A 25,399-nucleotide genomic window follows, 5' to 3' on the forward strand; every position below is an offset into this window, starting at 1 on the left:
TCCCAACAATAGATGGCGGTCCTCAATGCCGGACATGAAATCAGAGCCATATCCATAGACATATCATGTGCTTTTGATATGGTCTGGCACCCTGCCCTGCTCACTAAACTCTCTTCCAATGGTATCCAAGGCCATCTGCACTCATGGCTCGCAGACTTCCTCTCATGTCGGAGCCAATGTGTGGCCCCAAATGGAGTTCTTTCGTCCTCTCTTCCTGTCCAGGCTGGAGTTCCTCAAGGCAGAGTTTTGGGCCCTGTTCTTTTTCTGGTTTTCATCAATGATCTGTCCGAATCTCTGGACAATCCTCTTTATCTCTTTGCTGATGACTGCACCCTCTGCCGTACCATCTGTCATCCCTCAGACCGGCAAGCAGCAACTTCCTCGCTCTCTGCAGATCTGGGTAAAATCACAAACTGGTCTAACACGTGGAACATGTCTTTCAATACTGACAAATCTCACACTCTCACTTTGTCTCTCTGAAAGGAACGTTTGGCACCCCCCCCCCCCCCATCCCCATATACTTTCTCAAAAATCCTCTGGAAGAAGTCCTTTCTTTCAAGCTTCTGGGTCTCACTATCTGCCATGATCTTTCCTTGGAAAGTCACATTTCAACCTGGCCTCCAAAGCCAGTCACCGACTGGGAATCCTCCATCGTGCAAAGTCCTTCCTCAGCCCACCTAAGTTCCTGACCACAAAGAAAGCTTTCATCCGCAGGCTGATGGAGTACTGTTCTCCCCTCTGGGTTGGTGCTCCTGCCTCTCACCTTTCTCGGCTTCACACTTCACACACACGACCTCTCCTTCATGCACGCCACAGACTGCACGTTAACAGACAGTCTCATTAGCAAATGGTGCCAAAACCCCGTTCAAACTGTGCGCCATTCCCCAATGGACATTTTGTTTCAACCTTCTCCGTACTTGAAACAACACTACAACCTTCATATGACCACCACAACACCTTCCTAAAAATCTCAACAATAACGTATGCTTGGCCTCCTCACCACAATAGCTCCAACTACCTCACCACAACTGCTGCAAACATCGCAACCACAGTCAGCAACCCAGATGCTTACCGCTGTCCATTGAAGATATTGGGGAACCATGGACGCCACCTACCATGGCGGAGGCTTGTGTTTGGAACATATTGGCATGTGGCTTGAAGCGCAAGTATGCACTGGAATCCATTCAACGTCGTATGAATAGCCTTAGTGCTCCACTCAATTATGACCTCAATTTGGTACCCAGTACACGTTCATGACTGGAAAGCGCTCCCAGAAACCCGCACTCCATGTTAATTCTGGACTTCTGTCGCATGGCTGATTTTGGGGGTGAATGAGGCCATTTTCGGCATCGGAGCCTTGCAGAGGCCTACTTCTTGGGAAGGTGTCCGTTCACCAATGGGAGTGCTGGGAAACACTGAACAATCGTCCCGATCCAACTTTGGGCCCCTTCTTTGCCAGACGTCTATAAAACACCCTGCAACGTCGCTGAGAAAAGAGTTACAAAGTGGTTGAACAGAAAGAGGTTGATTGAGAGCTCAAGGTAGTTGCTGAGGTCTGGGTGCAGAATGAGGAGAGGACGGTTATAGCTTGATCAATGGCAAGAGAAGGAAGGCAGAACAGAGAAGGCGGAGCAGAGTACTGGGTCGACGAGTGGGTGGGAACACCAGACCGATCATAGATGATTAGCATTTACATTTACAGACAGACATTCTCACACACCATTGTAAGCTTTCCTTTCAGACGTTCTGTCTCATCTGCAGCAGACGCACAAAAGCTAAAAGAGCAACCGACAGATACGCACCTCTTCTCATTTTTCCTTTTCTGATGATTCGTGCGGGAAGAAAATGTCAATTGCTTGCATGTTTTTCCTACTCTGGACGACGGAGCGCGGGCCACTGGCTCTGGACGACGGAGCGCGGGCCACTGGCTCTGGACGACGGAGCGCGGGCCACTGGCTCTGGACGACGGAGCGCGGGCCACTGGCTCTGGACGACGGAGCGCGGGCCACTGGCTCTGGACGACGGAGCGCGGGCCACTGGCTCTGGACGACGGAGCGCGGGCCACTGGCTCTGGACGACGGAGCGCGGGCCACTGGCTCTGGACGACGGAGCGCGGGCCACTGGCTCTGGACGACGGAGCGCGGGCCACTGGCTCTGGACGACGGAGCGCGGGCCACTGGCTCTGGACGACGGAGCGCGGGCCACTGGCTCTGGACGACGGAGCGCGGGCCACTGGCTCTGGACGACGGAGCGCGGGCCACTGGCCCTGGACGATGGAGCGCGGGCCACTGGCCCTGGACGACTGAGCGCGGGCCACTGGCCCTGGACGACTGATCGCGGGCCACTGGCCCTGGACGACTGATCGCGGGCCACTGGCCCTGGACGACAGAGAGCGGGCCACTGGCCCTGGACGACAGAGAGCAGGCCACTCGCCCTGGACAATGGAGCGCAGAAAAAGCATCCGCAGTGAGTGAACGATTTGCTCAGAATAATGTAGCACAGTACTGCTATCACCTGAAGGGCGCTCGGCAAGCAGTTTAAGTACTCGGGCAAGCCAGGCTGGAAGGGCTGGCCGCGATGTGGCTGCATGCCATGTTGGATCCCTTAAACTTAGTTGAAGTTAAAAAAGTTAGTTAAAGCAGCAGTTAAAGATATAAAATGAATTCGTTCTAACAATGACTTTATCCACAAAAGAGTTGCTGCTTAAGTAGAACACCTTGGAGACATCACAACGTTTAATCAATCATGAATAAACATTGCAGATAATCCACCAAGTTGCCTGCTCGTCTGTGCACGCGTCACGTGCTACATCGTTCACAGTCCGCGCAAACGTTATAACTTTATTTTAAAACGTCCCTTTTTCACCATATTCGCTTTGATTACTTGAATAGCACCTCACGAAACCTCTGAAGATTTAGATACAGATGTGGCAGACGCGATGGAAAGCAGTTCCTCTGGGGGACAGGGCACGAGGTCAAGCACTAAATGCATCAAGTCATGCAGCTCAATAAAACTGGTTAATTTTGGCACATTCTTAAATGTTTTGTTCACTCAATATAATTCTCCAAACAGTAGAAAAAGAAAAGTTTAATGCTTTGAAAATTTCACGTTTACTTGTGTATATATATGGAGAAAGAGGGAACATAGCCTTGCTTAAAGTAAATAGGAACATCAGCTTAGTAATAAGACTCGTTCTTTCTTTAAATTATTCGATTTCACTCCAGATTTCGACACTTATTTAGTCTGGATAATATCTGATCCTCAAAACCGAAATAATATTTCGATGATACACTTCAATTCGTCTGTGACAGTAGATCGTGGAAAATAGTATTATGTAATGCATGAAATCGCTCTGAGCTCCTAATTTTAAAAGTATAGCACTTACAAAAGCGATGCATACAGCAATTTGTAGCAATGATGAACAGTCATTTGATAATATTGTTGCGAATTCGCGCCCGCCGGCGTGCGATCGGCCGCTCGACTCGAATGGCGGCCTTCGCCCACCGGAACGGACAATTCTGTCGTGACCCTCTCGGAACAACGCCGGGAGCTAGTCACGGGTGGGAGTTTAACCCCACCATGACCGTGCCAATTGCCCACCCGCGCAGGATAGGGTTGCTCGCCAAATTCGATCTACCTAAGTACCTGCGCGGATGGTCGACCGGGCGATCGTACCTCGCCGCAGGCCGACTCCGGACACGAACCGCTTAAGCGGTCCGTTCCGTGCTATCGGGATAACCGAGCGATGTTATCGTCGGCCTCGACGGTTCCGATTAATTATCGGGCGTTTCAAGCCCACTACGAACCCTTTTACGTGAAGCAGGATGGAGGGTCAATAAAGAAAAGACGAAGCGAAACGGGAAAACAGTTCCCACAATGCACATTTATTACGCGACACACGAAGAGCACAAATATACAGCCAAACAGTCAAAATGCACATGTAGCAGTTACAACAAGAGAAACAATGACGCAGAGTTACTACCGAATACATGCACACATGGCAACACTTAGACAGTTCTACTTTACAGACGGCGCCAACACACATTTACTCAAAAGCAAAGGAAAGAAGCCACCCTCATAGACAAGGGGGCAGACGGGCCTGTAGGCCAATATGCGCGTGGGACCTAAAGGAGCGGCCAGGTCCGCGAGACCGGGTGGGTCCTACCCGCGTCCTCGTGACTCGTTGGCGGACGAGCCGCAGACGTGGCCGCGTGGCTGTGCCCCGACTCCGTGCTCCTTCGCGGGTTTCGTTGGCACGACGCTTGGATTGGGGTGGGAACGGGCCCCCCTTTGTTGCACTATCTCAGCGCGGGGGAAAAAGGGGAATTGTTGATGCCCTGGGGGAGGGAGAATGGCTGGCTGGCTTGGGTCCCACGACGAGCGATCTCCCACCGCGACCTCGTCGCCGACCGCCGTCCTTCTCGCCTCGGACCCGAGCTCCTTGGCCTCTTCCCCCAACTCTCCTCAGCCGACTGCAGAACCCAACTCGGTGCCTTCGCCACCCGACTCCACTCTCTGCCACACTCTGCTGCTGCCACACTCTGCTCGATGACTCTCTTACCAAAACTCTCACTCTCTGCCATGATTCGCATTGCGCTCGGCATTTTATAGGCTGACAGGAGAAGCAATATGCAAATTTCCGGATCAGGATGAGCTCAGGGGCGGAGCCACGCTCGCCCATTGGACGGAGGAAAAGTGGGCGTGAACCTCCCCTGATCCTAGAATTTGCACATTTTGATTACAGACGGACGCGCCTGGAGGTGGGGCAAGCCGCTCCGCGCTTGCTGATTGGACGGATCAGAAGTGGGCGTGTAGCATTCTTGATCCGAATTCTCCCTCGGAAAGGCCGCTATTTGCACTCACGGCTCGGTGCGTATCCTGAACGAGCCCAAGACAGCACGACGCTCAGTGTTCACAGGTGGTGCGGGAATGGCCGTAGAAGGAGAGAGGTGAGGGTGGTGGAGGGTTTATCGGTGGTGGTTTGATGGTTATGGCGGTTGAGACGTGGTTGGTTCAAAATAAAGATAGAACAGAAAAACGCCTATCTCAAAGCGTCGCAGCCCGAATGAATCACATAAATTCCCTCTAAACAACGGGTTTGGGGCTAACTACACATGTACTTAGAGTTATCTCACCTACGGGAACTGAATGGTGGTTTGCGAATTTCCACAGCCGTAACAATATGATTGAGGAAAGTGAAAAAAAACTTTATCGTGAAGAAATGGTGGCGGCCTGTTCCAAGTCAAGGCATGGTTGAGCAGGCCAAAAAACAAGGCGGCTTCAGACCCCAGTGAGCTTACCCAGAAGACGCCTTAAGATCCCAACGAGCAAGGTGGCAGAGGATGCGCCTGATAAAGGCTATAAATAAATAAGGCCGTTAATTATCTTCAAAAGGGGTGTTTAAATTAACCTAAACACCCAATTTTCACTCATGCACTTCCTTGGCATTCGCTTTGTTTGCATACAATGTTTCAGGCTGCAAGGTTTTATGGTTTTCACACACACACACACACACACACACACACACACACACACACACACACACACACACACACACACACACACACACACACACACACACACACACACACACACACACACACACACACACACACACTAGTATAGATGTACCCAGCTCGTTCTGTCTTTTCCTCCATTGATCCAGTGTAGTGCGTACCAAGTTAGCCAGGAAATTCTGCCCCACTAATTTGCTCTTTTTCGCCGGTGAGTACTTGGCAGCTCCACTTGGCTACACCTAATATGGCAAGTTAACGCAAGCACGAATCGAGGGCATGAAACTCACTTGGTGGGGTCAATCCACCAGAAACGGTAACGTGCAAAGTAGTATATCCCTGCCAGGATTGGCAGTACCAACCACCGCCGCGTGGAGTTATCTGTGCCCAGCGGCGTCAGGACCGGGCATTCGGGGAGGAACTCAAGCGCTTGCCCTTGTGGCGAAACTCGAACCTCAGATCCACAACAATATAAAACGATTTTTCTGGAGACATAATGTTATAAATTGAAGATGCATTCTTGGGCCAAAATTTCCACTCCAAACCCGACTCTAACCTAAGTAAAGACTAAATGTATAAATTGAGTTCCTGTAAATAAACAAAAAAAGACATAATAACTAACTAAATCAATAAAGAAGGAAAATAAATGTTCAAATGAAAAAAATTGACGGTTTTAAATAAATGCACAAGGTACTCACCAAAATTTGCAGCACACAGCTAGTGTCAAGACTTTGGTGGGGGTGGAGTGGTGTCTGAGACGATGGGGCATTCAACTTTATTTTGGCAACGTTACTCATAATTGTTCTCAGTCGAGGGAGACAGGCTGAACAAACGGGAAATGTCCACCAAGCGATCCCCATGATCGAATTGCTTCACCACATCCAGTGTAATGTCCAAACTAACAGCTTTATGTGCCTTCTTTGTGAGAGTCTCAGCTGGAGAGCTTGAGGATCGCTTACCACTCATGATGACATGACACAGAAATACTATCAATGAAGATCAGACAATAATGCCCATGTGTATAGTACCAAGCGTGCGACTGAGGGGGGATAGAAGTGGTGTACTGCACGTCGTAGTCCACTTCTATTGCATTCCAGCACACCATTTATACATTTTTATTTTCCATGTGAAAAAAAACGTAACTTAAAAATTACGAGGCGTAAAGAGAAAATTGTTCAGTACTTTGTCTAAGGTGTTAAGTCAAAAAAACGAAAACAGAATGAGGGTAAATCGAGGACTCAAATTTTTTTCTTTTAAAAAAAATTGTAATTACATTGAGGGAATCAAATCTGTGGAGAATTGCACAAATTAAATCACATAACAGTGAGTATTCTATGTCTAATTTGACAAGCATGACTTTTTCTGCAACTTACTACAGTTTTTTCCTGTTGTCGGGTTCGGTTTTCCATTTCAATTCACCGATTTCGTAAATTCAGTCCATTTTTCGCAAATCATTGGCTCTGGATGTAATAGAAGAAAAGAAGAAACATGGCACAAAATGAAGCACTAACCTGCCACCAAGAGCGGGAATCATCAATCAACCAAAGCCGCTCATGCTTTCGGATGTTCAACTCTTGTTCTTGCTGGGCCACATAATCATACTTGGCCACCACGGATGGCTCTTCTGCAGCCATCTGTCTGGGACCCAGCTCAGTTCTGGTGGACAAGTAAACCTAAACAAAGCCATAAATTCAAGTTAGTGTCAAATGTCATTCTGAATCAATGATAAAGAGAGAGTTCACATAAACAACACAATGGGAAGGCAATCGAAACAAGTTTAGAAATGACGAGAAAATAGAATAAAATTAAGCATATATCAGTGTGTTCCAAAAATACCAGGACAACGTTGGCTGTTAATATATTTAGAACCACAAATGAAACAACAATATTCTTTGGATTGTATGATACAGAAACTCATAAAGTTTTGTGCACATCATCAATACACTTCAACGTGAGCTCCATTTGCAATATGACTCTAGATCCAGCAAAAGAGCCCCAGATCATCACGCTTCCTCCTCCATGCTTGACGGTTGGTGTCACACACTGAGGAACCATCCTTTCGCTACTCGACGGCGTACAAAAACCCTGCGTGATAAACCGAAGATTTCAAATTTTGATTCATCGGTCCAGAAGACCTTCTTCCAGTTTTCAGTAGTCCACTGGTGGCGTTTCATGGCCCAGGCAAGCCTCTTTTTCTTATTTTGCCATCTGAGCAATGGCTTTCTTACTGCCACTCGACCTGTCAAACCTGCATCTCGAAGTCTTCTCTTCACAGTTGAAACTGAGACTTCCTTACTTTGACCAGTATTAAGCTGTGCTTGAAGCTGCTGTCCTGTGAGCCACCTATCATGCAAGCTGTTGACTCTCAGAAACTTGTCTTCTGGTTGTGTGGTGGCTTTGGGTCTGCCAGACCTCCTCCTGTCAGAGTTTCCTCCAATTTCCAAGTGCCTTTTGATGGTGAAGGAAACTGTACTCACCGACACCTTGGCATGCTTTGTAATTTCTCCTAAGGAAAGACCTACACTTTTCAGGGTTTCATGGTCTGTCTGTCTTCCTTTGTTGATTAACTTTTTCTCACCATTATGATTGTAATATACAAATTCCTGCAGTACAATATTGTCCAAATAATGCTTCAGAGGGTGCAGCAACACAGTCTGTTCCAACACTGCTTTTATACAGACAGAGGGTTTGTAACTAATCAACAAAAGTTGGGACACCAGTAGGAATTGTTTGCATCAACTTTCAAGGCTTCATTTACTTCCATTGCTGCAGAACAGCTGCAGTTGCTAACCCATTACTTGTTCCCTGAAAAGGGCCTTTTTTAACAACTCTGAAATTTACATTATTTTTCAGTTTTTGGTACCCTAAAACTTTTTTTAACCTCTGGCAGTTTACCCGTTAGCTTTGTACCATTTCAGGTTAGTCACTGGACTTGAACTGCTTAAATTTCAGTAAAAACTGGAAAAATGGGGGTGTTCTAAAACTTTTGACCGGTGGTGTATATATATATATATATATATATATATATATATATATATATATATATATATATATATATATATATATATATATATATATATATATATATACATACATACACAAACATACACATATGTGCATGGCTCACAAAGTGGGTACACATACTGTTACACAAAGGGGAAAAACCAAAAAAAAAAGTTTAGGGAAACATGAAATGCAACCCATGATGTTAATTTGAATGTATTCAAATAGCTAAATCTAATTTTTTAGACCTGCAGCACATCCGGTTTTAAAGTTACCACTGAATATATACAACACTGTAAATACACGTTCAAATTTCGAGCTTGGCGTCAGCGTTATGTACGGAATCAGATGAAAAAAAACAATGTAAATATTATATTTTGGGATAAGAAACAGATAATTTTTACTCTGCCTTTTTAAACAGGCTCAATATGTAACAGGAAAAAGAAAAACAACAACACATTTTGAGGGAGTCCGATGTTATAAATTACGAAGAAAACACAGACGAGTTCAGTCGCAAAGAAAGCCGCACTTGTAAGCGAAAAATAACGTTAAAATCGAATCTATTTCTTCCGAACTTTTGAAAATAATCACTTTAAACATGAAAAGAAAAACATAATTCTTACCTCTCGGATCCTCACGAAGCACCAAAAAAATTCTAGCATTGGTTAAAATGAAGAATTATCAGACAAATGCGAGTCACCTCGTTCGGCTCGGCGTCCTCACGCTGGATTCGTACGTTACGGCTCTCGCAAAGACACGGACACGAAGACAAACGCTGCGATTGACGGTGAATGGAAATGTGCTGACATGCTTGCAAGTGCCTATTATATCCATCAATCGGGGAAGTTTGCAAGAAGGCAAGATTTTATAATGCCAGCGTTATTTGCATCAGACGAGAGATGATGATTCGTACATAACGAGACTGACACGAAAATGAAGACGGGATTATTTGCGGTCCGAATTTTATTTTTCTGATCACAATTTTGATCTATATTTTTCTGCCGTTAGACTGTCATAGTTCCAAAAAATTAAGGGAGATTTGGAATAAAAATCGTACGAAACATTATCAACACTGGACTCCTTATTTTTCTCGATGCAGTGGACACGAAGCGTTATGTACGAATTCATTATTTCATCAGATAGGGCAGATGCCAGAAAACCCGAATAGGGAGACAGCACTTCATCAAAACATAAAAGAGACACCAAAGTTCACATTCTGAGTCACCACACTCAAAATAACTGTCACATAAGAAACGTACAGTAAAATAAAAATTTTACCAAACTGCAACATTTCTACGGTTACAATACCCATATTCTGTTGCTTTAATTCATCTTTAATAAAACGGGGAAATGTAGAGTATGATATTGCTGGTTTCTACAGGTTCCCCAAGATGTCCACTTTCATTTCTGACCATTGATGGTTTGTCTAAGTACCTCATAATAGTTTTATGTGGAATTTCCCACAAACATACCACAGCATACCCACTTTGTGAGCCATGCATATATATATATATATATATATATATATATATATATATATATATATATATATATATATATATATATATATATATATATATCGTTATAGCGCATGATATCTCAAAAAGTTGTGGACATATTCTGATGAAACGTGGTGGACAGGTTGGATATGTGACAAGGATGAATCAATTCCATTTTGGTGAAGATCTGAAGCCGGATCTGAATACGAGAATTATTTGATTTTTAAAGCGATTCATCACCATTGAGAGGTCGGGCCAAAAACGATATATAGCACGATATTTCAAAAATGTATTGTGCCTGATATGTTCTGAAGGATTGCAATGCGTGGCAAGGGTATGCGCTCCACCGAGTACCCTTCCAATTAAAGTCTGTCATCAAAATATTATATCTGACACGAAATGTGTCAACATCTGGAGTGAATCTAAAAATTAAACAAATTAGCTATTTTTTGTACCGAAGTGTATTTATTTAAGCAAAGCATTAAGCTAATTTTTTTCGACTGTTTGGACAACAATATTTAGTGAAGAAAAGCTTAAGGAATGTGAAGAAAGTGGAACTTCATTTGGCGCAACACCATGCTCTCCAACCTGCTTTTGCAATCATTGACGATAGTCAATAGTGGTCCTTCTTTTTGAGCAATGACGTACACAATTTGCTTTTTCCCCATTTTGTGCGATGTTTTCATGACAAAATATTAATGTAAATACATGAATATATATATATATATATATATATATATATATATATATATATATATATATATATATATACATATATATATATATATACACACACACACATGCTGGAGTACCCAGCATTGCCCGGGGAAAAATAGGAATAAGAAAGGGGTAAATTGTGGTGCTTAATATATAATATATTGTTGCGAATCTGGAAGCCATGAGCACAGACATTCAGGTTCCTATAGCTCAGTTATTTCGATAAGTAAATGTGGATAGATAGCTCCCCGTCCCAAGTCTAATGAGAATTAAATGTTCATGCGCCGAGTTATTTTTATAGTTGGGATTTTAACGTCAACGCCATCTTCAGCGGCAATGCTCTGCTCGCGGCATTCTCCCAGAGCTCGACAGCAAGCACGTGCATGTCAGCATGTACGTGGGTGGAGTTCACGAAGGCCTGACGTCTCTCTCGCAAATCCTTGGCAGATAGGAGACGAGGTGGCTGTAAGTCGGTCAAAGGGCAGAGCGAGCTCCAAGAGAAGCACAGCCTCTTCGGGGGGCGGGGAATCAAGACGCCCGACATGCCCCCACCCCCCAGACCAATCATGGAAAGGCAATGGAGTTCCCCGGCGAATGAGGTGCGCGGAGGGGTGAGACGCGTTCCCCCCACCCCGACGAGGGGCGAGTCGAAATAGACGGGACAGGCGGTGTGAAAAGGGTCTTGGTCGTAGTCTTCGTCTTCTTTTTCTTCTTCTTCTTCTTGTGGTCGCCTGGTCATTTTGGACCCGTGTCGCCGCTCCTGGACTCGTGTCACAGACAGGCTCCTGGCTCTCATCTCAGCACTGGCTCTGGGCACGTCGTAGCGATCCCTCACCTCGTCTGGATACGGCTCACCTCTCGCTGGTGCCCGGTTCGAATCAGCTCGAAGACCACACGAGGTGGACAGGTCCGAGGCAGAGTCTGGTCTTCAGCTCGCCCTTTGCCTCTGAGTTGGAGGCCTCAATAAAGACCACTTTGGGACCGTTTATTGTGTGTGTGTGTGTGTGTGTGTGTGTGTGTGTGTGTGTGTGTGTGTGTGTGTGTGTGTGTGTGTGTGTGTGTGTGTGTGTGTGTGTGTGTGTGTGTGTGTGTGTGTGTGTGTGTGTGTGTGTGTGTGTGTGTGTGTGTGTGTGTGTGGCACCAGTCCATTAAGTAGCCATTGTTACGTGCCTTGCTGTACATACGTGCATCTCTATATTCGGATAACTCTGCTTCTTATGTGCCCCCCTGCCCCCTTATAAATAAACCCATGTGTTAAATGTATCAGCTCGTTTTTGTGTTTCTGTTATTGGCTTAGCATGACGCGTGTTGGTGAATTATAAAGTTTGTTGCCACCGTAAGGGGACATTTGGACCGACGGACCTCGGTGATCATCCGCTCGGGTCGCACAAATTTCAAGCACGCTAGCGGCTCGTTCCGTACGGGTGCCATCGAGGGTGTGAATACTCGGTAACTCGCCACGTGGATCTCTTGGTATTTTGAAGATTGGCAAATAACCCTGTACCACGTGGAAGAATTATTGACGATTCACGGTCCGATAAAGGACCCCTACTTTTCGGAGTTTTCCGAAAAGGTACGATCTAAATTCCGGGTGTTAGGTGGAGCCGACTCTGCTGCTCCATCTAGCGGTCGCGCTCGCCGCCGATACCCGATACACGCCCTTCCTGACGCAACCCTCGTTGCCTCTTACGACACAGGGATATGGTACACCTATTTTAACCGGGGTATACACCGGCCCAGTATACTGGTACTCATTTCACCGACCTCGGAAGGATGACAGGCTGATTCAACCCCCTGGTGTATTAATTCAGTGGCCCAACGGGGCTTGAACTCAGGACCTTTTGGATCCCAAGCCGCTGCCCTAACCACTGCACCAACACCAGGCTATATATATATATATATATATATATATATATATATATATATATATATATATATATATATATATCTATATATATATATATATATATATATATATATATATATATATATATATATATATATATATATATATATATATATATATATATATGACACATATACACTCCATTCTGCATAATCATGATTGCTATACTGCATAAATCTTTTATGTATCGCCCTCGTGGGCATTTTTTGTGTCAAACCAAAGTGTGGAAGGCCACGTGTCACACAGGTTCCCTGTCCCCCCTCCCAATGTTTCTGGATCTGTCGATGTGTCGTGAGGGCCGGATGGTGCTTCCCTCAGGCACAGAGCGGTACAGTGCAGTTCATCAGGAGGTGAATATTTGTGTATATTGTAATTCCTTTTCATTTTATGTTAGATTCAACATTTCTGTGTAAAATTTATTTCACAGAATCTTTACAATAATTATTTTTATCAGTACAAATACTATATGCACACGTACAGGAGTTTAAACACACAGATAACTAGCATGGCACTTGGTAGAACGCAAACCACCGCTAGGCTGAACAGTTTATGTTTTGTATCCCACTGATAGGCCAGATCTGGATCCGAACCTAAAACAAAATCGAATAGCCAGTTTTTGTCACCTTACCAACTCATCCACCAAGTTTTGTCTGAATCTGTCCACAATGTTTTGAAAAATCATGCTATACAGTGTGTCGTTTTGGCCCGATTTCCCAATTGTGAAGAATCACCTTGAAAATCAAAGTATCTGGATCTTCACCAAAATCTAATCAATTTGTCCTTGTCACACACCCAACCTATCCACCAAGTTTCGTCCATCCATAACTTTTTGAGATATCCTGCTGAGACAGACAAACGAGTGAAAACACCTCAATCCTCCTTTGGTGGTGGAGGTAACAAGGTAAACACTTGTCAAACCATGATAACATGCTCATCACAGGTGAGAATTCAAACTTGCTTTTTGTCACCGTCTGTAGTCGTTTTGAAAAAATGATTTGGCCGAGGCCGGGCGAATCAAAGCCAAGGCCATTTATTCCTGATACATGAAACGCTATACAACCTTGCCTACAGAAAACGGATTTTCTGGAATGCCGGCTGCATTTTACATCCAATCATCATGTAACTTTGTTGAAAAGTTTTCCATGGGTAGGAGCTCCTATTTTGAAAGTTTCATTGCTATCACTCAAGCGGTTGCGGAGAAAACAAATCTAAAAGTGAAAAAGGTGAAAAAGGTGAAAAAGTGACAGCAGGAGAAAAAAGAAAACAAAAAAAAGCAAGCCGATTTTATAGGTCCCCCACGTTTTGGGCGTTATAAGGAATAGATCTGTGTATTGAAAAAACGAAATCTTGAACATTTTTTTTTGGGAATATCACATACTCAAGCTTGGTACTGAGACAGTTGCCATTGCAACATATTTCAGCGAATCACAGCAGTGATTTAACTAATCAGGTTGAGATAATGTCTTGAGTAATATATATCTACAACATGAAAGCTAAATGTTCAACGGCTTTTGAAATATCGTGCACACAAAAGTACATGGATGGAGCTCATTTTAATGTGCCCCATCTCTGACCTTATCGGAGGGGCGGGGGACAAAAATGAGGGCGGAAAAAGAGAGTGATTGCCTCAGCCTGATCAAGGATGGTTCCATAACATGATCAAGGATGGTTGTGGATGCCCATTCCTAATCATTTATTCACGGGACCTATTATACATATTGGCTTTGTTGGATTACACGAGTCACAATCCTTTCACTTCAGTACCATTTTGGAACATTTTCTCCTGCAGTTTTGAGGCTGGGCATGTCTAACGAGGATGGCAACAACATTAAGTGATATGGTTCCTTGTAAAAAATTAAAAAAAACAACATTCGGACACATAAAAAGGAAAATTATTCAAAACAAATTTTTATTTTACTGCAAGCACCTTGTTTTTTTTGTTTTTTTTTTGGGGGGGGGGGGGTTCGGCTTCTCCCATTTTACTCGGTAACCACAACGCTGGTTGATCACCCTTCTCTATCTCTTCCTGTCAAGTTTCCCATTCTTCTTGTATACCACTCACCAAGGCAACCTTCCATCTGGTTTTATGCCTTGCTCTTCTCTTTCTTGCAGGCGTGCCCATCTCCATCACTCGCCTTAACACATTCACATTTTTCTCCCTTTGTCTTTCTCTTTTTCTCTCCATCAGATGAACAAACCAATTTATCTCTTCTTGGCTACTTTCTTCGATGCTTCCACAATATTCCCCAATGTGCTGATGCACTGTTTCCTGATGTTGTCTTTTCTTGTCACTCCACGCATCCATCTCCATCCTTGTCTCATTTGTATCCAGTTTCTGTTCCTCTTTCCTTGATGTTGCCCAAAGTTCTTGCAGGATATAACAAGGCCGGTCTCACAAATGTCTTGTAAATTCTTCCTTTCGGTTTCAGCGGCACTTTTCTATGACACAACACTTCACTGCACTTCCTGCATTATTCACACCAGAACTAATCAGTTGCTTAATTTCCATCTTCTGCCACTGACCCCAAATATTTAACTACTCACTTTCTCAAGATCTTCACCCATAATCATTACACTTTTGGCAGATCCTCTTCCTTCGGCTCAAACTGACAATCCATATATTAAGTCTTTGGTCTAATGATCTTCATATCCCTATCTTCCAGCACTTTTCTTCAACTTCAAAACTCTCATTCTCTCCCACACTGCTTCTTACTCTTGCCGAGAACTCCTGAAACATGTTATATTTTACTACAACCATCAGTGTGAAATTTTCATGGATTGAACTATGATCGCACAAAGTTTTGCATACTAAACATGCAAGATATATGTCTGCAATTGGGAACTCAAGAAAACAATTTAAGATAAGCTGGCAAGGGGTTAGGGAGCGGTAGGTCTGGGGGCTGTGCGTTTCTGGTGCACATGCAACAGGTTTCTGTTGAATTTGCCATGTGCAGATATTCCTTCCCTCTGCACATTGCCAAATAAATTGATGCCAAAATCACATGACTAATGAAACTTTGGTTTGTGGTCTCATGACATTTTATATTTCCACACTTTGATGAACTACCACACACTATTAGCAAGCTTACTTCCATCTTCTCTCAAGTCCTTACAACTAAGAATATTAGAGCCAACTTGTAGTTAGAGCTCAAGTTCAATTGTTTGATCAAATTCCCTAATCCTCAAAATACTTCACTGGCATCTCATACACCAATAAACTTGTTGCCTTTTAAAATTTGCACATCACCACCAATTACTATTTCAAATCTGTTTAAAAAAAAAAAAAAAAAATCGCATCATTGCACCCGTTGCTCTCTCCGTGCTCTCTCTTCCCTTCCCCATACGTATCTGAAGAGTGCACGTGGTCCACCATAAACCCCCTTCTGGTGAAGCTCCCAACGTCCAGGAGCACTGCTCACCTCCACTCACTCATTCCATTTTTTTCCATTCCCTGTGGAATCAACTTCCACATTCTCTTCAATATAATTATTCCCTCCAGGACTTCAAAACAGCTGTTCACCATCATCTCAAATCGTCCCCCATTCACAACCATGAACTTTTCTAGACCCGTTAAACCACCCCCACCGCCCCACCAAATTCTGCTTCTGCATCCATCTTGTACACCCCTCCCTCATCGTTACACACATCACTTGTATTTCCATCTTCGTCTATTTCCTCCCTCGGCCATGCTTCTGGCATTCCTCCCTTCTCCCTCTACTGTTCCTTTTGTTCTATTGCGCCCTGATCCATTGTGTTGTAACTCTTCCATGAGCCTCGACTGCATTAAAATAATAATAATAATCCTTCCATAATTTCCAACCTCTTCTTTTTTAACACTGATTGGACTTCTAAATGAAAAGTGCAATCCAATAACCTGATCGATTGGTTGACCATTTCAGAATGGCGAGTAAAAAAAAGTTTTCAGGCAATCGACAACTTTTCTCCATTCGGTGCCAGTTGTCTGAATGCATGTCAGTTGCTTCGTGTTGTCAGTTGCCTGAACACATGAACAAGTTGAAATGATGTACAAAATTAGAACCATGCTGAGGAGAAACTGAGGTTAATTTATCCATAAGACAAAATTGAATATGCTTTGATTGGATAAATATAAAATTTGTATAGATGATTATATCTATGGCATATCAAAATAAAATACAAACCAAAAGATGCTCTACACCTGGGTATACAGGGGTCACGATGTATATTGATTGAATAATTTTTAAAAACAACACTGAAAAATAAACGACAGGGGCCAGTACAAAGCCCCAAGTTAAATCCAATCAAACCACTCAGGGATGTCTTGGAAGAACATATGAGACAAGTCAACAGAAAACAATGCCCCAATGAAGTTACACCATTCCTCCTTCAGAAGAACTGCAATATTAAGTCTCATATCTACAAAATCTTTGGGAGAGAATAGGGGCAACAGTGACACCCTAATATATATCAAATGAAGGATGAAATAATGACCAACCAATATTAGATTTCCTCACTGTCTGAAGACATCGACACACTCTTGATAATATCATACAAGTCAGTGAAAAGACAGGAAACAAAGGAATGCAAAAAGATCGAAGCATAATCTTGTTCAGCTCCATAACGAACATTACCACAATCTCGTCACCACTTCCCTCCCAAGCTAAGCTATCATGCTGGTGAAATCTCCATGCAGGCACTGTGGCTAAACAACCCATATCAGCACTTTACACAATTCCACCCTGACACACACTTTCTTCCAAGCAATGCAATTTAAAAACAGCCTTGGGCCAATGTATGTCTTCATCCAGCCTGTCTGCTCTGTTTTTAAACTCTCTGTAATCAATGCTTATGCCTCATGCTTGTTAAAAAAAAAACATAAAGTGTCTCCACTAATAAGCTCCAATGAATTGTCAAGTTTATCTCAGAGAACACCGAGATGTGTCGATTTTAAAATGCTTTCTTGGTAATACTGTTGCAGTACTTATTCATACAAGATTACAAAGCCAAGGGCAGTTGGATGAATTGTATAAATTTTAAAAAGGCTCTTCCAGCTAAACAGTTGCATCAGCTTTGCCTGGTAAACATGAGCTCAGCAGAGCTACAGTCCTCAACTTCTTCATAGGATTGGAATACAGCCAATACCAGGAAGAGAATGTAATTTTTAATTTAATAGACCATTCCACCCTGGAGAGCAAACATCCACATACACACGTTTAGGGCTTGTTGGTCCTCACCTTATTGAGAGAGGCCTTTCTTATACAACAAAAAAAGGGCAAAACAAGAACGGCACTTCAACGTCACGGCGTCAACCGATATGCCTCCACCCACATTAATACATCATTGCACATACTTGAACCAGGTTTAACTTGGATCCCTTCAGCCATTCTTAAGTTATCGCGGAAACGAAAACCTATCACGGATGGAATGACAACCCGAAAACATAATGCCTATGGCGACTTCGTCAGTGGAGGCATTAAAAACAATCAAAGCGGTTAAACAGCTCAGAACACGTACCTTGACCCCACGGCCAAAGTACACAGTCCGACAAGACTATCCCATGAACATACACATGAGCTTTTTCCGTCTCGGTTCATGCAATCCTCTTCTTCATTGGTCCACATTCGATGTGGGGGGGGGGGGTGGGGTCCAAGATGCAGCTTGTGGGAAATGCCACTGTCATTACGTGGGGACCAACACGAGCGCGCCCAGCCCCTCCCCTCACACAGGAAGGACGCAGAAAGCACCCCCAGTCCCTCCCTCACGTGCAAACTTTCTCTGTACAGTCCTGCACTGCATAACACGAGAAACGCCGTCCCCAAGGCCACAGATATAAAGCGTCGTACTCTGTGGCATGAACATACAAAACAAGAGAATGCATGGATGGCGCTGCAAGGGAGAAGGATGCAGACAGACCGAGGGACGACCGAATGGGTGCGGGGTTGAAGTTGAGACTGATAGGATGAAGGAGGGATTGTCAAAATGAGGTTTGGTGAAGGGCGTTATTGGGGGATTGTTGAAACGGACCGATGGTGTGAATGAGGGATTGTCGCACGAGGTTTTGGAAAGGGGGTTATTGGTGGATTGAGAAAGGCAGAGGGAAGAATGGCCGATGGGGTAAAGGAGGGATTGTTGAAATGAGGGGTTGGGGAAAACGGACTGATGGGGTAAAGGAGGGATTGCTGTAAGGAGAATGGAGGGAAAGACATAACACCGGGAAAATACGAACCAACCTCAATGCATGCCACCCAACAACCTTAAGACAAGTGGCCAAGGACAATGTACACATAGACTAAAGAAATAACTAATCCACAGGTCTCATACATGTTCATGTATGCTCTCCCCCTTGGGTAAGTTTCCAAAACCAGAACAATATATACTAGTGGGGTTATATACAATATATACTTACACATTGTAAGCAATAACGAACTGTGCTAACGAACGTAATTACATAATAAATAGCAGTTCCAGCATGACTCCCATTGTCCTCATTGTCTCGGGTCGCCCACCTGTAGTGAGCACAACAAGGCTGCATTTATTACCTCTGCCACCGAAGATGAAGGAGGTTGTGTTTTCACCCTTCTGTGTGTGTGTTTGTGTGTGTGTGTGTGTGTGTGTGTGTGTGTGTGTGTGTGTGTGTGTGTGTGTGTGTGTGTGTGTGTGTGTGTGTGTGTGTGTGTGTGTGTGTGTGTGTGTGTGTGTGTGTGTGTGTGTGTGTGTGTGTAGAATATCTCAAAAAGTTGTGGACAGATCTGGATGAAATTTGGTGGGCAAGTTGGGTGTGTGACAAGGACGACTGATTAGATTTTGGTGAAGATCTGGATCCGGATCAGACTACGAAAATATTTTAAATGATTCTTCACCATTGAGAGATAGGGCTAAACTAATATATAGCACGATATCTCAAAAAGTTGTGGACGGATTCGGATGAAACTTGGTGGACAGGTTGGGTGTGTGACCACGACAAATCGATTCGATTTTAGTGAGGATCTGAATACGAGAATCATTTAATTTTTAAAATGATTCTTCACCATTGAGAGATTGGGCCAAAAACGATATTTCAAAAATGTATAGGGCCTGATATGTTCTCATGGATCAGGCATTACGTGGTGGAGGTATGCACTCTACAGAGTGCTGTTCTAATTATTCTTCTGATGGATGGTCACAGCAAAAGGTCCTGTACAGTGTACAATAAGTTATTAAGCATGGACTACAGGGCTGACAGCATCAGTAAGGAGTGATGTCCTATGTGTATGAAAACTGGTGGAATTATTCCTGTTTCCTTGTCAGAATTACACCTCAGAAATCTTTTTACAGATGATACATTGGGGAGATCCATCCTATCTGAGTAAAATCACGTTTTGTTCAGTTTTCTTTCGCATATAATGGTTTGTAATCACCCTTCTCCATCTGTAAACTCCATTTGTAATCACCATGTAAATCTGCTTCGTCCCACAACTTCCTACTTGAGTGCTCCTATTTTCTTAACAAATATTCTATTTTGGTGTACAATGCATGTTTCTGCCCTTTCTAACCCCCGATGGACTTGGCCCAAAACGGGGGCTTATGGATTTGGTCTCGATTTTCGGGTCCGTACGTGCGTGTGCGCGTCCACAACCATATCTCGGACATGTATGGACCGATTTTATTCGAACTTGGCACAGAAACAACACATGATGATACACATATAATGCACATTATTTTTTTTCGACATCAGATCCAAGACGGGCAACTGGCAGACATTTTAGTTGTTAAAAAAAACAAACAAACAAACAAAAAAAAAAGCAAACACGTCCTCAACCATTTCCCGGACATGCATCTACCAATCTTGTTAAAACTTGGCAGACAGATAATGAATGATGGCTTACATAAGCACGTCATATTTTTTGAGATCAGGTCCAAGATGGCTGACTGGTGGCCATTTTAGTTGAACAGAACTATGGCAAGCCCTTTAACTCCATACAGAAAAATTACTAAAACAACGGGGGCCATGACATTTTATGTCTAATTTTTTTTTTAACTCGTTTTGTTTACCTTCGATATGTATGTGTAGTACCATGTGACACCCATTCAGTCATGCGAAATTCAGAATACTTTTACCGAACAATAGAAGCTTCTATCGGCTTGGTAAAACTGACAGCCTTAGTTGACGTCAAAATGATCACTGTTGCGACAAATACTTATTCAGAACACTACGATGCAGCACATGCTGTTGGGTTAAACAAGTTTTTACTCTTTATACAGAGTTTTCCCCTTTTGGCGAGACAGGAAGAATCAACTAAGCTGTAACAATACGATACATTTGATAAAAGGTTTGTTTTACAATTTAAAGGAAAATGCAGGGCATCTATCAGAAAGTGAACATATCGTTTTATATGCTGCAATCAAAAGTACCTGTCCCCAGTGAAGTGAAAAGCAAGCAAAAGTACCCGTCCCCAGTGGCGAGAAATGTGATTGGGCATTTCAAGTCCCATCACTACCAACATCCTTCTTTCCCACTGACTTTCAAGGCTTGTTCTGGACCTGCTCACGAGATTGAAAGGCTTGTTCTGACTGTCTCTTTTGTATTGGCCCGATGGGATAGTCTTCGGGGCATTATCTCGAGCCTGTTCACAAGCTGAAATGGAAGCATCGGAGCAAGCCATTTGTCTACGTAAAGTGTTTTGGGCCTGTTTTTGCATTGTAATGGAATGTCGACGTGCCTGCATTCGTTCTTTAGCAGCAGAACTGTCTCGTGAACTGTAATCATTATCTTCTCGGCGTGTTTGTTTTCTATCTCTCTCATGTTATGTTCTGGTCAGCTGCATTTGCTCTTCTGGCTGGCACATACATACTCTCTCTTTTCATCATCAGTTTTCATCCCTTTCAGTGGCATTATTGGATAGAGAAGAGGAAGAGGACTGAGGAGGAAGAAGATGGAAGAGTGGTTAAAGTACTGTGAAGTATTATAAAGTCATAAAGCTGTTGGCACAACAAAATTTTCCATGGCTCATAGTTTATTCACCTGTGTTGGAACAGAATACGTAACCATGCCAACGGTTTTTTCAACAAAGTAAATATATGATTACCTTTCCAAAAGTAAATAATTGAGTTAAGGTAGAGGGCAGGGGTTGGAGTCAAAAACTGCAAAGACTTTTTTTTGGGACTGAAATACGTTTCCAGTGAAAGAAGAAGATGACGTAGTGTGTGGGCGTACAAAGAAACACTCCACTGGGACAGACCCGTATCAAGAACAGTTGCAACATGAACGGCGATCTTACACACTTGTGGCTACTTTATTAATGAATAATTAATATTAATAGAGATACATAGTAAAAAAAATACTGGATTTTTTTATTTTTCAAGGCTTGTGGAAAAGCAAAAACACAGAACAGACAATGACGTTCACAGCAGCAACAAAGACAATGACGTAAAGATTGGTTTCGTTGTACGCCGGCCGTGGATATCACGTTTTTGGAATTTTTGTGAATTTTGCAATGGCATGTATAAAGGCGATCCTATTGATGGCATGTGATGTGCATTCTCATGTGTAAAGGTAGGGACAAGCAAGTCCATCAAGGACTTGACAAAGGTCTCCTCGAGTTCATCTGTGACTGATGTGATGAAAAATCTTGGCTCATTCGTCATGTTTCTGATCCCTGCTGAAGTGCACCGCCGTGGGCATGATGACACAGACTCTGATGACAATGGCAGTGCAAAGCCAAGTGTAGTCAGTGTGTTGATGACCAACGCCAATGCACGTTCAAAGTCCCTATCATTGCCACCAACATTCCCTGAACAGCACCATCCCCAGAAATCCAAGTTGAAGAATGCTATTCTGAAGTGGTTGGAAACAAGTTGTATTGGCTGGTCACTTGATAGTGTGGGTTCCTTGGGACTGACATTTGTGAATACCATAGCTGATGCCATGTGGTATATTGACCATGAATACCTTCTGACCATGAATGCTATAGATGTCTTCGTCCTCCAGACACGCCGCCACTCCATTCATAAAATAAAATAAATAAAAAAAACCTCCCTCCCTACCTGGAAAAATTGGAAGAGGTGGACACTAAACAAGTAATTTTTTTTTAATGTGGCCTAATGGGAATGGGAAGTGGGAATTGATCAAAATGTTAGGCAGGATGTATTTAGTGCGCTTCGGGTATAAATGCGAATTGCATAAACATAAGGTGTATAAGAAGTAAACACAGCCTCGATTGTTCCCTAAATAAAATAAAAAAATAATGAGGGTGGTGCATCGGCACAGAACACTGGTTTGATTGCTGAATGCCTCGAAAAAAAACAAAAAAAACTCAGGTTATGTAATGAAGCCAAAACATTACTGTTGCTTATGTGCATATATAATACATCGTGTTTATCTAGCTGGATCCATTCCAATTCTACTAGGCTAGAAAGGAATTATCTGATAGACCAGAAGGCTTGACGCCTGGGGCCGACACAAACCATATGCCTCAGAACGCCTGTGACGCCGATAGGCTGTAACCTTCTGACATTTGATGATACTTTTAATCGTCGCTTTTGGTGTTTTTCACACTAAAGATAAAAGGTACAGGGAACTCATGGCGATTGTGAATATAGCATTTCTGTTTGGAACAATTTTACCTCATGTTCCGCTGAGCGTTTTATTTAATTATATGGGGTGTTAATAAATTGTTTTTTTTCCAATTTAACTCAAGATTGACAAAATTATTTCGGCCATGAGTTCCGATTGTAAAAATATTGAATCATATTTCGAATATCACCATTTAATAAGCATATACCATAAATAATCTTTACAGGAGCCAATCATATTGCACCTCGCGTCCTCATACAGCCAATCACCACAAAGGTTAACGAGATTGCCCAGCAGAGCACCACGGCCAAAACACCAATCTTGATGAGGTTGAAATCAACTTTAATATCACTCATCACACAACGTGCCCGACTGGGTCAAAACCATGCTTGCCCGGAATGGCCCCTGCACGGTAACCCCGTGCCCACACAGACACGGAGGACAGAACAACATAATGGCGAATCAGTGGAACAGTGAACAGATGAACGGACAGCCATCCTCATCTTATATACAGGGTGTGCCAATGAAAGGTTCATCACTTCAAATGACCTTTGTACTTTTCGTCATTACCTTATTATTTTTGTTTTGCAGGAGTGATCAATGATCTTTGGAGAAGTCATTCAAGCATAACCAAAGTATTCCACGGAAAAAAATAACGTTTTCCACGGAGCAAAGAGTAAACATTGTCAAGTGATATTTTGAGAGGAAATCAATTGCTTCCGTCCAGATGAGGTTGTGTCCTGAAAATGTAGTGCATCCCAGAAACAAGCCAAGCAAGCCAGCCATTTGGAAAATTGTGAAAAAGTTCAAAAGTGAAGGGACGATTCTCAACATTAACAAGGGGAGGTCAGGTCGCCGAAGAAGTGTACGGTGTGAAGGAAACATGGAACGAGTTTGTGAGTCAATCACGCAAAGTCCGAAGTAATCGCATCGACAAAGATCGGCTGAACTGGGCGACAGTGGTTCATGCAAGATGGTGCTACCCCGCATGCACTACAGCCAATGAAACAATTGCCTTTCTGTGTCAAGAATTCGGATGACGAGTTCTCAGTTTGTGTATGGAAAATGAATGGTCGCGACCTCAATCCACTGGATTTTTTTCCTCTGGATAAGGATAACGTCTACTTGGATAACGAGCTTGTAAGGATAACGTCTACAAGGAACACTCCAGATCTGAACTTCATCTGAAGGCAGCAGTTGAGGCTTATGTGCAGACAGTAACCATTAAAACTTGCAGAAATGTCAATGAAAACTTGGCAATTCGTGTAAATGAATGTTGTGTGTGTGCAGGTCCTCACATTAAACACCTCAACTATAAGCGCATTAACGCAGAAGGAATTTCATTTCTCCATGATCTGGTTTTCATTTTCTGAGTTAATTTTTTGTTTTATTACTCAATGTTTTGGTAAATAAAGTTTTGAAGTGGTTAACCTTTTATTGACACCCTGTATATGTAGATTTCATGAACTTGAAAAAGGTAAATTCTTCAAATGTCACCACAGCTGACTGCTCGTGAGAAGGTCGAATGCCTCAATTCTGTGTTTGCTTCAGAACATTGTGTTCTCAATCCTTCCCTCTCTGTACCCATCTGCTCCTGAATTTGGTGTCTTTTGCATCTGGGAAGGTGGAAAAGTTTATTGCAACCCTCGACTCTGTCTCTGCAACTAGACCAAACGGCATCAGCTCATGTGTGCTAAAATTCTACTCTGCTGCTCTTGCACTTCCTCTCTCTGCCATTTTCTGTCATTTACCAAAGGTACTCCTCCATCTGCTTGGAAATCAGCCAACATCACTGCATTTCAGAAAAAAAGGTGCAAAACACAGACCCCCTTCATTACAGACCAATTAGCTTACTTCCAAACATCAGCAAGGTTATGGAATCCATCAACATAGTTGACATAAAATAATTCCATTTCTCCAACAGCCTCATCTCAGATCATCAATTCACATTCACACTTGGTCACTCCACTCTGGACATGCTGCTTCTACTCTCCCACAAATTGATGAAGGTCCTCAATATCATACATGAGATCAGGGCATCTCTTTTTACATATCTCGAGCTTTTGATACAATCTGACATCCCGCATTACTCTCCAAACTGGCTGCCTATGGAATCCAAGGCATCTTCACTCATGGATTGCTGACTTCGTCCACTCTCGCAGCAAATGTGTGGCTCTCAACAGAACCCTTTCTTCTCTTTTCCCTGTCAAGGCTGGAGTACCATAGGGCA

The 25,399-nt window shown here is 43.2% G+C and overlaps 1 protein-coding gene across 7 annotated transcripts in view; it reads right to left on the reverse strand.

The window, feature by feature from the left end:
* LOC147009699 (cytoplasmic protein NCK2-like) overlaps window positions 1-25,399 on the reverse strand; it is a 165,205-nt gene that overhangs the window by 78,000 nt on the left and 61,806 nt on the right. For all 7 annotated transcript variants that reach the window (XR_015052924.1, XM_085862337.1, XM_085862341.1 and 4 more), the window contains one exon: window positions 7,025-7,186. Coding sequence is in view for 6 of the 7 variants with exons in the window: in XM_085862337.1 (XP_085718463.1) it covers window positions 7,025-7,147 (123 nt within the window). In the remaining variant the exon portion in view is untranslated. The remainder of the gene's footprint in view (window positions 1-7,024; window positions 7,187-25,399) is intronic.

This window comes from Eptatretus burgeri, chromosome 17 (assembly GCF_056783735.1).
Source record: "Eptatretus burgeri isolate ZD-2024b chromosome 17, Ebu_testis_v1, whole genome shotgun sequence".
Classification (NCBI taxonomy): domain Eukaryota; kingdom Metazoa; phylum Chordata; class Myxini; order Myxiniformes; family Myxinidae; genus Eptatretus; species Eptatretus burgeri.